The sequence below is a fragment of the Ochlerotatus camptorhynchus genome, unplaced genomic scaffold, assembly GCF_037179485.1.
Source record: "Ochlerotatus camptorhynchus isolate MF236.1 unplaced genomic scaffold, CSIRO-AGI_Acam_v1.1 ptg000143l, whole genome shotgun sequence".
NCBI lineage: Eukaryota > Metazoa > Arthropoda > Insecta > Diptera > Culicidae > Ochlerotatus > Ochlerotatus camptorhynchus.
Genome location: NW_027040633.1, coordinates 647170 through 662303, shown reverse-complemented (window position 1 = coordinate 662303; position 15134 = coordinate 647170). Strand labels below are relative to the sequence as shown.

General features: G+C 37.7%; 1 protein-coding gene across 2 annotated transcripts in view; it reads left to right on the top strand.

Moving 5' to 3' along the window:
- Window positions 1-15134, top strand: part of Ncc69 (sodium chloride cotransporter 69) — a 165368-nt gene that overhangs the window by 114566 nt on the left and 35668 nt on the right. For both annotated transcript variants that reach the window (XM_065221506.1, XM_065221505.1), the window contains exons 4-5: window positions 6804-7253; window positions 13855-13969. In XM_065221506.1, the coding sequence (XP_065077578.1) occupies window positions 6904-7253; window positions 13855-13969 (465 nt within the window). In that variant the 5' untranslated portion in view covers window positions 6804-6903. The remainder of the gene's footprint in view (window positions 1-6803; window positions 7254-13854; window positions 13970-15134) is intronic.

The window sequence follows — 15134 nt, the reverse complement described above, 5'->3', positions numbered from 1 at the left end:
ATTCAGTTGTCAAAACGGCGTCGAAGCAAGAGGAACCGCGTATCAAAATTCCTATGCCCCAGCCATTTAGTTTAAATGTTACCTTAGCTGGAGCTCGTATTCAGTAAAGACGGATACTGACTCAACGTCATTGGTCACTTACGCTAAATTGGAAGAAACCAAAATTTAATTATCAGCACTCAAGCTACTTACTAGTGAAATAATGTGTGATTTTTAACTCCCGCTTCATGAAACCGTTCTCGATTGAGACCTCTACTTTCTCATCCCAGCAGTGGAGGAGGAGATTTGCATCAATTATTTGGGAAGCCCGTTGTGAAACCAGGCATCCGATGAACTTCAAAGCAGCCAGTTTGGTTTGCAGCATTTTCAATTTTCGGATAACATAACTATACCAAATGAGAGAGGAATCATTCGTCTGTTTGTGTTGTTAGGTTTCCTGATTGAGCTTTAATTTGCGAGAAATCGGTGATTGACGTGTTTGTAACAATTATGCTCTGATCTCGAAGTTCTCCGGATTTATTTTACATACACATATTTGGCATTTGTAAAACACACGCCTTTGGTGTGTTGTTTATAAACATTATGTGTTTAGCGTTCTATGAAAGTTATGTGTGAATCCACATAATTAAAATCTTTGTTGACATCTCCTAGAAAGAGACTCGATGGTTGAAGTGCATGATGGTTTCGTGATTTATTCGGCTGGTTTCAAGGTTGTCAATTACATAATATTATTAAATATTGGATTCCGCGATATGATACGGTGGTGTGCTTTATATTTCACTTGATCCTTCACTGTCATCGGAAGTGAGCGACTGAGGATTGAGGGTCGGTACGAAACGTTATTCCTCAACGAGTTGAACCTCAGCTTCTTACTTGATTGCTTCAAATCTTTTTTTTATCTCCCAACGCTAACGTCAATCACCAGCGTAAAATAATAAGTACAGTTTAGATGAGAGAAACGTGCGGAAGTGGAATAGGAAGTGAGAGCGTGTTGAGTGATGGTCCCAGAGGCTTTCCCTAATCAAAAAGATCGAAAAAACAGAAATGATAATTAATAACTTCTCAGGTTTGGAATCTGCGACAAAATTGATCCGTAGCGTGAAACGCAAATGCTAGCTACTAGTGCATCTTTTCAAAGTGGTGTTCCGATGAAAAACACGTTTACATTGAATGAAGTAATGAAATTGGGTTGTTGGCGGAATGTTTAAATAAAACAGCAAAAAGGTTATCTTCCATTTAATTCCACTGAATTATTTTGGTATCCATGACATATACGTATTTCGACTAAATGTGCAGTCTTCATCAGTGACCTTCCCACTAAAGAACATTTCAAAATTTAACCCCCTTAAGTACTCATCCCCTAGGTATAAAATGTCAAGATCACAGGTATAAAAATGAAACTACAATGTGTAGAATCGGAACCTACCTAACTAATAAAAGCCAAAGATTTAAGCAAACTAAAGGAGAAAAATTTATTCAACTCTCTAATAAGGAAAATTCCCAATCCATTATTCCATTATTCGATTACATGATGTCTCTCATCGTGTTTTTTTTCGCGTTTTATTTTTGCTATCGGTTTCGGGACTCTTAATTTTACTTTACCTTGTTGATTTTTTTTCAAATCCATCATCCGCATAGAAAAGTTGGATCTGAATAATTTTGATGCAGTAACTTTGACCGTCTATCAGTGCTGACTCTCTGTTTTTTGTGATTGAATTTTGTGTCATATGTGACTCTTTGAGGAGCACCAAAATTTACATGAGTTCTACGAAGTATGACCAGCAAAAGGCATGAAAATAATAATGGCTTGAATAATGGCCTGTATGTCTATAGCCTATGTAGCTTTATGAAAAATCCGCAGGCTGTCATCATACGTAAATCTAACTGAACCAGATGTGTCCACTCCACTACATATGCCAAGTCATTCATGAATTGCAGTCGCGATTCGCTGTATCGCCATCGAGTACGACTATGCGAATTGAATTACAAATTTTATTTCACTTCCGATTGCGACTATATAGTCAATTCAGAGGCGTGTGACTTGTTATATGGTACCTATTTTACTCGTCACCTGACAGTTGCAGTATCACTAGCACTTACCTTTCATACTGCGTTTCCGAGTTGTGCCGTAACAGTTTTGCAAATACCACGTACCAAATGCATATTTCTACGTTTATGGCGTCATCCACCGTGGCGAGCAATAACTCACCCTTCAATCAACATATCTCAGACCTCTCGAATAGTACATGCATGTCGGTTATGTCACTGTAAATTGCACGATTACATCCCTATTGTTGGGGCTTTCTTCCATACAGATGCATCAACATCAACACTGCCTTCAACGGAAATGAAATTCAGAATCCTGCCACGAGACCTCTGAAACTGTACCGGCGGCACACCTACACAACATCGGTAAATACCTAGTGTGACTCCACCTGGAACGGTGTCCTGACGATTCTCCTGTATTGTTTGCTTTGTGAACCTGTTAATCCAGTGTAGCAAATTATGTGCAGTGCGGTTAGTCCGTGTTTTGCTCATTATAAGGAACGTGCTCGACTACAACTATGTCCTCGCTGACGGTCGCTGTATGCATTCTCACATTGGAGAGCTAGCTGTCCCGTACGACACGTGTCGATTTTAATTGACTCGACACGACGTGATTACAAATCTGATCGGTCTGAGGGAGGGGGCAAGCATAATTAAAAATTGCACTTGTACTGTATTTGGTCTTTGTATTAGAATTATGCTAAGTGCACGACACCATGCAACCGGATTTGATACGTTGCGGAAATGATGAAATCTACATTGTGTCTATTTAATGGTGAGATTGGCCGCTGCAATTCAAATTCGGATGCACTATTTCTCAATCTCGCATTTTACTTACTTTCTTTGCTTTATCATTCAGACTAGGATTTGAGCAAAGGCCTGGGTTTCCTTTGCTGCACATAGACGTTGTAGCTCCTTTTTCCCCGTGATGCCAGCTCCGGCTGGAGTACGAGTAATCATAGGAAATATCGGGTTACTTACGTATCTGTGCACGTAGACCGTAGGCCGAAGTAAGTCCTATGCTGCTTGTCTCCAGTTTCTTGAGCGTCTCACACTTTCTTGAAACTAAAAGAGACTTACTCTGGATCGACCCCAACTTCCGAATAACTAGCTCAGTAGCATATTATTACTGCTGAACTAGCATGCTACTGAGTTAAACATTAAATTTTCGGACTAAAAGACTTCTGGTATTCGGTAAATTACGTATAGTGTTTTCGGAAAAGTTTCTAGGTATTCCAAGTCCTGTCTATTGACAGTACACGCAAAAAAATCTCTTACATCCAATGTAAGGTAGGATTTCTTACATCCTTTGCATATGTTGCATACTGCAGCATACAACCCAAGTAACAATTCTGTGTTTTAAAATTAAATTTAAAGTAGTTCTCAATCCCACCTTAAAACTGTTCTAAAAATCAATCATAAACTTCATTAGCAATTTTTTATTAATTTCTTGATAAAATACTCTATAAACCTGTTCTATCATTATAAAAGCAATCATAAAACCATTTGGTTTTAAAGCAGAGTAAAATGCATATATTGTTGCCTTTTAGGCTTTTAAAAGTTTATCATAAAATCTCCTCTGTTTACAAATTGAACTTTAAGGATGGATCCTCACAGTGCATAAAAACCAAATTTATGACAAGGATATCTCGAAGGATAAACGAAGTTGGAGAAAGAATTCAAGTGATGCTAACGACCGAAGCGAAGTCGATTTCAGTAAAATTTAGTTCTTTAGAAGAACCAGCACGTCCGGAGGAACGGTTACCATCAACGACTGAGCATCTGGTGGAGAAAAGTGAAGTGAGCGTGGTTCTCAAATTCATAAAACAGTCTGAAAACAGACCAGCCTTCTCCAGACCTTGCGAATAGATAAAGATCGGAATAACTTGCATCAGTACCGACAGAAAACCACTGAAACTGTCAGTAAGCGGACACTAGTTGACTAGATTTTATTCGGTGAAAGGGTCATCACTTGGAAAAAAAAATCATTCAACCGTACATTCCTGCATCGTTTGATGGTGCACTTCCAGAACCATCCAGAAAAGGGGATCTTTTCGGGAATGATCGAGGTTACAGCTGTGCGAAATGCGAAATGTTGTGAACACTTTCTGAGTAACTGCTTCCAAGCCATCGGGAGAGAATCGCCTGGAAGAACGCTGAATCGCACAGCGCAACTATCGAAAGATAAACAAACTTTGACGTTTAACATTTTGTAGGCAAGATTACCACCATAAATGCTGCCATAAATCTGAACGGGTTAGGATCAAGCAAAATGGCTTTAGATAAATACAATTCAGTCTACAAGTTTTCTTCATAAAAGCCATTTCAAAACCTTATGAATTTGTTAAGGTTATCTTGAAAGCAGAATAACTTTTTCACAAATGGCCCATGAAAATCAACTTTCATGCCTCCGCCATATTACAATTATTTTGTTCGTTTTTTACAATCTTCGATTTTCAATCTTTATTTCCTTGGATATAGCTTTATTTTAGTTAATTAAGCAATGAGAAAATATTTAGAATGCAAAAATCTTGAGAAATAAAAATTTCGGCTAAGCTTAATGATCGATCTGAAGAATATATTTTTTTTTCTTAATGTTAAATAATTAGTAAAATCGATGTTTTCCGTGGGCGGACTCAAGTTTTTCAATGTTTTCACGTACATTTCACATCAAATTTTATATGGCACCTAAAACTAGGCAACTTCATGAGAACTACACTGGAGTCGCTTTTTACGCGGTTTTTTTACACGGTTTTTTTTACGTGGTTTTTTTGTTACGTGGATTTCGGAATTTGCACGGTTTTTTTTACGCGGATTTCGGAATTTACGCGGTTTTTTTTTACGCGGATTTTGGTTTTTTTTACGCGGATTTCAGAATTTACGAGGTTTATCGTTATACACTAGAGTCGCGTTTTACGCGGTTTTTTTTACGCGGATTCCGGAATTAACACGTTTTTTTTACGCGGGACGTATCACCCGCGTAAAAAGCGACTCCAGTGTATTTTATAATTTTGGAAATTCGGCAGGATTTTTATACGATCAGTTTTTATTTTAATTATTTTGATAAGATTGGATGGTATTTATGAATCCTTTTTTATCTTGATTGTTGTTTTTCTAGTGAACTTAGCAAGCTAGGGTAAATGGCTCAGATAATGGTTTTAATTGTTGCCAAATAGCTTTTATTGTACAATCATTTTGCAGTAAATCAATCTTGAAGAGCATCGAAAATGTACCCTTCAGAACGTTATCCAGAGTGGGCCAACTAGACAGATTCTAGACAGGTTAATGTTGTTTTATAGTAGCTTTGTTGTATTTCATAAAACTTAAAATGTTACTTGGGAACGAACTGCTTCCACAATGCATATTTTTGTATAAAACCTGGAAAATCAGGAATGCTTTGAAAATACAACGTACGTTGAAAATACTATTTTTAAAATAATGCTATTGAAATCAAATTGATATACCAATATCAAGAAAACCTCGTTCAGCTGAGTTTCTGAAATTTATGCAAAGTACCATAATCTTTCTGATTTGCATTGCTAAAATCATGAAATAATTTGGAAAAGCATTGGCACAATTCAAAAGCATTGGCACAATCAAATGTACAATGTGCAGAATTCCAAAAATTGAGATAAATTTTAAGTGAAACAAGATCGACGGAAAACAAATCAAGGAAAAAAAAAAGCAGCCCCATCTACCAAAGCTGGCTCTTCAAGTACTATTTTTTCGACCACACTCACTACCGGTAGTGAATTTGTTTACAGCTGTAATTACCTTTTTTATGTTTTTGCATATTGGGATTTGAACCGAAGCTCACTTTATTATTGTATCTTCCGTCCTTTGCCACTACTCAACCTGTACTTATTGGTGGAGTTTAAGTTTTCAGTTTTCAAGTGTTTGTTGTTTTTTAATTATTTTGTTTTGTCTTTATTGTTGTTTTATAGGATTTAATCATAGCTATTAAACATACTGTATATTTATTGTATGAGCAAATTTATTTATTCGCTTCAAAAAATTCATTGCATCGGTGTACGTTAAAATGCATCGACAAGACATTTTATGTAACATAACGTGCAGTTTTCAAAAATTCCACTATAAATGTACGATTAAATTAATTGCTAACCATAGAGTTTATATCCCGCTTTCAATTTCACCCATAAACTGTTTTATCCCGGGAGTGCATTCAAAATAAAGCGCCTTGGCAATCTATACCGCCTAGGTACCACAGCCAACAGTTCGATTGGCTCAAATCTAATCGGTTTGCTCCACCTTTATGCTTCACACTCGCTGTTCTCGGAACAGGATTAGGAAGTCGTTTCGCTTTTTAGTCCCCTAACAATCCCACGTGATTTTCTTTTGCGTGTGTCACTGGCACCTTTGAGCGTAATTGGTTTTCAATGTGCAAAAATCGTAGAAATTACGGCGTATTTCTACCATTCTGGCTCCTTTCGTATTCATGTGCGAATTTTGTGATTATGTATTGAAAATTGATTGTGTGTCTAATGACGTTGCGATGGAAATTAAACTTCAATTGATTGGAATACCACGTTGATACATATGGAATGCGTGTGTCATCAAAAACAGAAATAATAAGCCGGTTGATGCTGGAAAACGGAATTTTCCGATATGTTTATCGATATGTCAATGATGATATTTTTACTTATGATAAAATTTTGTTCCTTATCTTCGAAATATTCTTTCATTTAAGAATTAAAGGCAATTATATTTTAACTAATAAAGTTATTCTATCGTTACAGATTCCCTCGATGAATTTTACCATTTAACGTCGTTTCACTTGACCACTCACTGACCACTTGGTTCGACAATTTTAATCGTACCAATTATCCAAACGCCATCATGCCCCAACCGAAGGAGGTGGAAATGAACACGATGCACCGATCCGGATCGGCGAACCGCTTCCAGGTGAATCCAGTCAACCACGACCAGCGAGGAAACGGTGGCGACAGTGGTGGTGGCGTTGGCACCAACGGCAACGCTGATGCCAACACCGACGATGACACCTTTCCGGACGAACTGGTGAAGCGACGCACCTCGAGACTACAGTCGATCCGGTCCAGCTTTCGGGACAAGGAGCGAAAAAACTCACAGACTACACGCTTCAAAATGGAAAACGGTGACGGGTCCGATTCCAACGAAGACGAAGAGGATAATCTGATTGACGACAACAAATATGCCAGGAGTTTTAGGTGGGTGATAAAATTACATACAGTCAGCAGGATCGCTTTCGCTGCCACTATATATACACTTTATAAATTGATCCAATTATCTACTGCGTACCCGAGCAAAGTAAAATAACATCTTGAAAACAAGTCTTGTTATTCCAGATATCATTTAGATAGAAAAAAATTGATGTGCTATTGGTTGCAAATTCCACTTTATCATACATCTAGTTTAAGAGTAGCCCACGAAAAACTATTAGCGGTGTCTGATATTATCTTGGAAGCAAGTCTTGTTATTCCAGATATCATTTTGTTTGCTATTGTTATCGCATAACTAATTTAGTTATAAACCTCGACTAATTTGGTTATCAATTGTTATCATGATAGAATATGAAATGATGCAAGGTTAGTTCAAAACTTGAAATATTATCCGCATGGTCATGTTTCAGTTATCAGCGTAAGACTTCAACACCAAATCGATAAAATTATTTGAAATTTGAATGCAGGTTATCCAGATGTTTCAGCGATAACGATAGTGGAACTGTTTCAACTAAGTTTTTTTTTCGTAATTTTTTAATTGACCGTTACCGGGCAAGTTGAAGTTTTGCACAGTTCTTTGTTATTGCCCAACATGAATCTTTACACATTTGGTTCCTTAGTATTGTACGTGACTAACTATTTAAAAGGGCTTATAGGGTGTCCCAGAATGTCTAAGCACGACTTTGGAACACCCCTGCTTTTTTCAGATGACGTTTAAACAGCTGATTACCGCTGAATCATTGTTTACATTTCGACCAACAGTTTAGTGTATCACAAGTGACGGTTCTTTACATTTCCGTGACAATGCGAAGAATTTCTTCGGTAAAGCACAAACAGATCGTGCACAAATGGTGTACTATCCCCAACATTTATCTGAGTCAATTAGCGAAATTGAAAGATTTAAGCATCAGAGCCGTTCGAAACGCAATTCCGAAGTATGGTGATGAAGCAACTTTCTAGGCCAAGCAAAAATCAGGACGTAAACCGAACCCTGTTGGCCAAAACTTTGGACCGGAAAATCGTGCAAGCTTTAACTCGCAAGAAAAGTGATTCGGTTCGAGACGTGGCTAAATAAGTGGGATCCTCGAAGAGTAACGTCCAGCGGGCCAAGGCAAGGATGGGTCTAAAGACGTATAAGAAACAGAAGAAGCTAAAGCGGAGTGAAAAACAAGCTGCATCCGTCAAACCGAGGGCTCGAAAGCTATACGACCAATTGCTGTGCGGAAAATCGGTGTGCCTGATTATGAACGATGAATTACGATAAATTTGATTACAAAACTCTTCCTGGTGATCCCAGAATTTTGAAAAACGTTTGAAGTCCAGAATATTGTAAACATAAAATAACATATAATAGTATTATACCTAATTTCGTTGTTGAACTTTCACTTTCACTTTCACTTTTACTATTTAACTTTCACTATTTACTTTCACTATTTACTTTCGATTTTTGCTTTCAATATCACTTTAAAAATACTATAACAGATACGTTTTTCGTTTACTACTTGCAAACTTCTTCAGTATCAAGTCATAGCCAAGTATCTGTTATATATTTTTTAAAGTAATAGTGAAAGTAAATAGTGGAAGGGAATTAGTAAAAGAAAAACAAGAATTAAAAGAAAAAACAACGTTATAAAGTATACAAATATTCTACTAAAACGCTCATCAATCAATTTCGATAATAATATTAATAAATAAAATTAAATTCTCGGTTTTCCAAATCCCTTTCAAATGTTCCAGACAAATTATAAAAAAATCTTAGCCAAAATCATCAAAATTATAAGAAAGTATGAAAAATGAATTACTTTTTTCAAATGACCTATTATAGGTTGTTATTCTAATTCTAATTCTAATTGTGTAGTCTTAAGTGCAAAGTATGCATATCAGGAAAATTGTTAAGACGATAGAGAAGTTCTGAGAACTTCTTGATAATTGAGGAAACTTCATGAATAAACGAAAAACTCATTCAAGTGCCAGAAATTCAGAGAAGTTTAGAAATTTTAAGGGAAGATCCATGTTGAAGTTTCAAAAACTGTTGGAAAAATAACTTCAAGGCCGTTCAATTTACATCAGGAACTTTTAAAAAGATTTAAGAAATTCAGTGATCTTTCGGGAAGTTCCAGTAGCTTTAGAAAAGCATCTAAATCTACGGAAAAGTCTTCCAGGGAATTTTAAATACCTTGAAGAACTAGTCATTTGTTTCAGTTCTCAAGTCTTCAACAAAAAGCTGATTACAGTTTCGAGGAATTGAAATCTTTATTAGGGCTAGTTTTAGTTTTAGATTGTGAAGCGTTTTGCACTACACAAAAGAAGGAACAACTTCCCTTAACAGAATACGGTGGGTAAAAAACTTTACGCCGACTACGAAGCCTCCGAAAAACGTGTAACGGCAAGTTTGCAATGGCATAACTTAGCCATTTCTTAATGAATTTCAAAAATTGTGGTACCATTAGAATTCCTAGGGTCTGTAGACAATTTTTAATGTAAAAAGATTGAAAATAGAGTCGTCTACTTTTTTACAAAGCAAAAAGAGTTTTTACACGTTTTTTTTTTAAAGGTGTGTTTATAGGGTTTTGCAAGTGGCGCAAGATCTGTAATTTAGATTAATGGGCACAAGTGTTCACAATTAGCCAGAATACAGTCATGGTTCCTATATATGGACTCTGGAGGCAACGGAGCGGTCCTCGAAAAATCCGGAACATCCGTAAAAGTGGTCAATCCATGAACCTGATCCTAGAGCTCCGCGTTTTTTTTTTTTGAATACATTAGGCACTGTGATATAAACAGGTATTTGGGGTCGTGACATAAACATGGAGATAAATGGCCATGGGACCGTCCTCCGGAAGATCCAGAACATCCGTAAAAGTGGACAATCCACGAAACTGATCATAGAGCTCCACGTTTTTTTTAGCATTAAGAACTGTGATATATGAATGAATTTGGGTCATGGACCCAGATGGCTATCCATATGAAGTCCAGCGGAAGATTCGAAACATCCGTGAAAGTGGAAAATTCACGAAACTGATCCTAGAGCTCCGTGGTTTTCTTGAAAACGTTCGGAACTGTGATATTAGAATGAATTTGGGATCGTGATATTAGCATTGACCCAGATGGCCATCGGACCGTCCTCCGGAAGATCCGAAAAATCCGTAAAAGTGGTTAACGTATGGAACTGATCCTTGAGCTCCACGGTTTTTTTTTTTCGAAAACAATTGGAACTGTCCTACATAAATTAATTTGCGGTCGTGACATAAACATGTACCTTGAAGGCCATGGGACCGTCCTCTGCAAGATCTGGAACATCTTTAAAAATGGTCAATCCTCGAAACTGATCCTAGAGTTCTACGTTTTTTTTTTGAAAGCATGTGGAACTGTGGTATAAGAAAGAATTTTGGGTCAAGACATAAACATGGACCCAAATGGCCATGAGGCCACAACCAAGTGAGCTATTAAAATACGGTGGTGAAGCACTGGCTAGAGCGCTGTACTGGGTAATTGCCGATATTTGGGAGGAGAAGGTATTACCGGAGGAGTGGATGAAATGTGTCGTATGCCCAATCTTCAAAAAGGGCGACAAGTTGGATTGCTGCAACTACCGGGCGATCACACTGCTGAGCACCGCCTACAAGATACTCTCCCAATTTTTATGCCGTTGCCTGTCACTGACGCGATTGCTCAAAGCGACGATGGATCGAGTGATGTGCGTTGTTAGAGTATCGGGGAGGGACACTCTCGAGTCCTTTTGAATATCGAAGGGGGTTACGGCAAGGTGATGGACTTTCGTGTTTGCTATTCAACATCGCGTTGGAAGGTGTGATCAGAAGAGCTGGGATAGACACGAGTGGCACGATCTTCAGGAAGTCCATCCAGCTTCTTGGCATCGCCGATGACATCGACATCATGGCACGAAACTTTGAGACTATGGCGGAAACGTACATCATACTGAAAGCTGAAGCTAGGCGGATTGGACTTGCCATCAACGCATCAAAGACAAAATACATGAAGAGGTTTTAGGGAAGTCAATGTTGCGGTGACGAAATTGAGGTGGTCGATGAGTTCGTGGAGGAGGCGAGGCGGAACGTGGAGGAGGCGAATAAACCACGAATTGCACCAGCTGCTGGGAGAAACATCCATCGTCACATTGCAAAAAATTGGTGACTACGGTGGGCTGTGCATGTCGTAAGAATGCCGTATGACGACCCAGTGAAAATGGTCCTCGAAAGCGATCCAACAGGAACAAGAAGAAGAGGCGCGCAGCGGGCAAGGTGGATCGACCAAGTAGAAGGCGACCAGCATACCCTTCGCAGACTACGAGGCTGGTGAAGTGTGGCCATGGATCGAGTAGAGTGGGGACGACTTCTTCGGACAGCAGAGGACAACAAGGCAGCAGAGGACAACAAGGCCTTAGCCAAGTAAGCAAGCCATAAAATTGATCCAAGAGTTCCACGGTTTTTTTTTTTCGAAAAATGAAAAAAATTGGGCTCGAGACATCAACATGAACCTGGATGGCCATTGGACCGTCCTCCAAAAGATCCGGTTCATCCGTAAAAATGGATCATCCATGAAACTGTGAAAAAATCCCAGTTTTTTTCTAAATCTCTTGGAACTGCGATTTAAGATAGAATTTAGGGTCGTGACATACACATGGATCCGGATGGCCATGATCCGGAACATCCGTAAATTTGTCAATCTGTGAAACTGATCCTAGAGCTCTGCAGTTTTTTTAAACACTGTGATATAAGAAACCACTGGACCACTTTTACGGATTTCCCGTATCTGCCGGAGGACCGTCCCGGGGTCTCCAGGATCCATGCATATGAACCATGAAGGTATTGTAACTATTTATGAACATTTGTGCCCATTAATGTAGATTATACACCTTAATCCATTTGCAAAACCCATAAACACACTTAAAAATAAAACGTGTAACGACTCTTTTCACATTTTGAAAAAGAAGACGACTCTATTTCAACGTTTTTAGAATCAAAATAATCTACAGACCCTAGGAATTCTAGAGATACCTCAATTTTTGAAATTCATCAAGAAATGGCTAAGTTATGCCATTGCAAACTTGCCGTTACACGTTTTTCGAAAGCATCGTACTCGGAGTGTTAAGAAGGCCAAATTAAAAGACCGAAACATACGATAATTAAGTTTTAATGCGAGTTGATTGCAGACAAGTTTTTTGACGTAGACTACGTCTTACGGGAAGGTACTGGGGTAAATCGAAAATCTAAAATGGCGACCGTCACGAAAAGGTGTAAGGTTTGACCGTTTATAACTTTGTCATTTAAAGATGAAATTAAAATCGAAATACAACAATCCATGGGAAATAACTGTTACATGAAATAAACGTTCTCCCCGAACCCAGTCGTCATAATCGAGTACCACTCGGTTACACATCTCTCTACTTGAATCTGAAAAGTTATAAAACAGCGCTGCTGTCATGACCAGGGTTACCACAATACAAATCTATTTTTCTACAGATTTTTCAGAGTTTTTAAAACCAAGATTCTGTATTCACAGATTTTAGCAGATTACACAGATTTTTAAAATATGATAAAACATTTAAAAAATTAAACTTTAGATGTTTCATGAAAAAACATAATTTGCACTTCAGTGTAATTTTATCATAACTAACTTTTATATCTATGCATGTTTTTTTTTGCGGAATGGAAAAAGAGAACGATAAATGTCAGAGGTATTAATTTTTTGCCAAACCATAAGTAATTTATTATACACATATGTTTATCTATTTTTTGTCTCTGTCAGAAAAATGGCTCAATCACTTTCCAATGTCCCTTGGAAGGATTCAATTAATAAATTATCAACACAGATATTATCACAGATTTTCTGGACAAAAACTAAGATGCAAAGATTTTTTTTTTGGACAAAAACACAGATTTCCTTTTGGCAACCCTGGTTCCAACACTATGATTGAATGTAATTAATCTTGAATGATAATAATTTGGAATTACGGTTATTGGAAATTATTGAAACGTAAAAGTCTGAAGAGTGGAGGAGCTGAACAAATCGTTACTGAATTTAGTGAAGCACTGAATCTTCTGCCACCACAGCATTCAGCCGAATACTTAAGCAGAATATCGAAATTTGCAGTCTAAAAATATTGCCCAAACGCCTTGTCGACCTTGTTAGGTGAGAAATAGCCGAATATCAGTAAACATTTTAGAGTAATTGCTGTATAGCACCATTTGGTCATATGCAGTTCTCTCGCCCACAGTAATCACACCCGGATATGTTCCAAATACTTTCGGGGAAGTACCCAGAATATGACATGAGCCACAATCTCACATACTACACATGAAATCACCTGAGAATTTAAAATAAAGATACATTCATATGCTTAAACGTCAGTCATGGCAATACGTTCCTACTATTATCTGCAACAATTATGGCATATATGGATTCCTGGAACACACCATAATAAGAAGAATAGCAATGATTGGTACATATTCCCAACACTTCGTTGCTCAATTTGCTCACATTTTACTGTACGTCATTATATACAATACCACCTACAACATGTTAAACCTACCTACTAAACGTAATCCATTGTCGATTCCACTTGCAGACACTTCACAAGGGAAGCACTGCCACGTGCTGATAACTATAGAAACATCCTGTCCTTCCAGGCAAACAATCGACCAACGCTAGACGAACTCCACCATGCATCCATCACCAACAAGGTAAGTCCATATCAAATGGGTTTATAATAACAATAATAGGTAATAATATCTATAACACTGACATTGAAAGCATAGTACCTATACATATACTTATACACTATACACTATACAACGTGAATTAAACAAACGACTCAAACAAGCGACCTTCTCAGAAATTCTTCGAAACACTGTTATGGAATAAATCATCATCGAAAGATTGCTCCTGTTGGAAAATTGCTAATTGAAACACTGAAAAGGTTTTCTCTAATTATTGGACCGGAATCAACTCTGTTCGTTCCAAAATAAAAAATAATAAGAAGAAAACTAACAGCCCAACACAACAATTAAACCATTACCCTCATCCCATTTCTAGTTGACCCGTACCTATGTGTATAACATAGGGACCAACGGCGATGACTACGACGACGACACCCGTCGACACGACGTGACCTGCGACCCATTCATTAATTGGTAAAAATTACTCCGTCCATCCATCCATCCCATCCATTCATTCACCCATGCATGGAGCGAATTTTTGCACTCAATGGCCACCTCGGAGAGCAACGACGATTGGGAAAGGTTAATTGGCATTAAAGTTGACACACGGTATGGTGTGATGGATGAACATTACTGGATACATATGTCATCGTGCTCTATTTTACGAGCACCAGGAAGCTTAGTTTAATTCTCCACGATGAATCATCAATTGTAGTATTTTCGGCGGAATGCTTGTGATGGTTAGTAATGATGGCGTAGTGAGTGCTCTTCAATTGGACTCATCGTGTGAGCGAGTTTTCTCAGTTGAGAAGGTTTTCCTCAGTTCATCTGTCTGCACCCCAACGTGTTTCGAGTTCAGCAGTATCATTGCATGTTTCTATATATTTTATGAAAAGCACAACTATACAAAACTAATGATCAGAGACATGAAGATATAAGTGTTATTTCCATATACAGTGTATCTCAAAATTGATCGTACACCCTAGAGGACAATTTTTGAAACATGGTGAACAGATATATAATTTTTAAATCGTGGCTGGTGATTGAACAGATGTTAATTGATTTATTGCTATAGTTTTGGTCTTTATTGGAAGAGCCTGTATGAAGTTAGATTTATTTTAGTAAAGCTCGATTTTCAACTTTTTACCTAGTTGAAGAATTTTAGTAAAATTAGGGCCCATGCATTAAT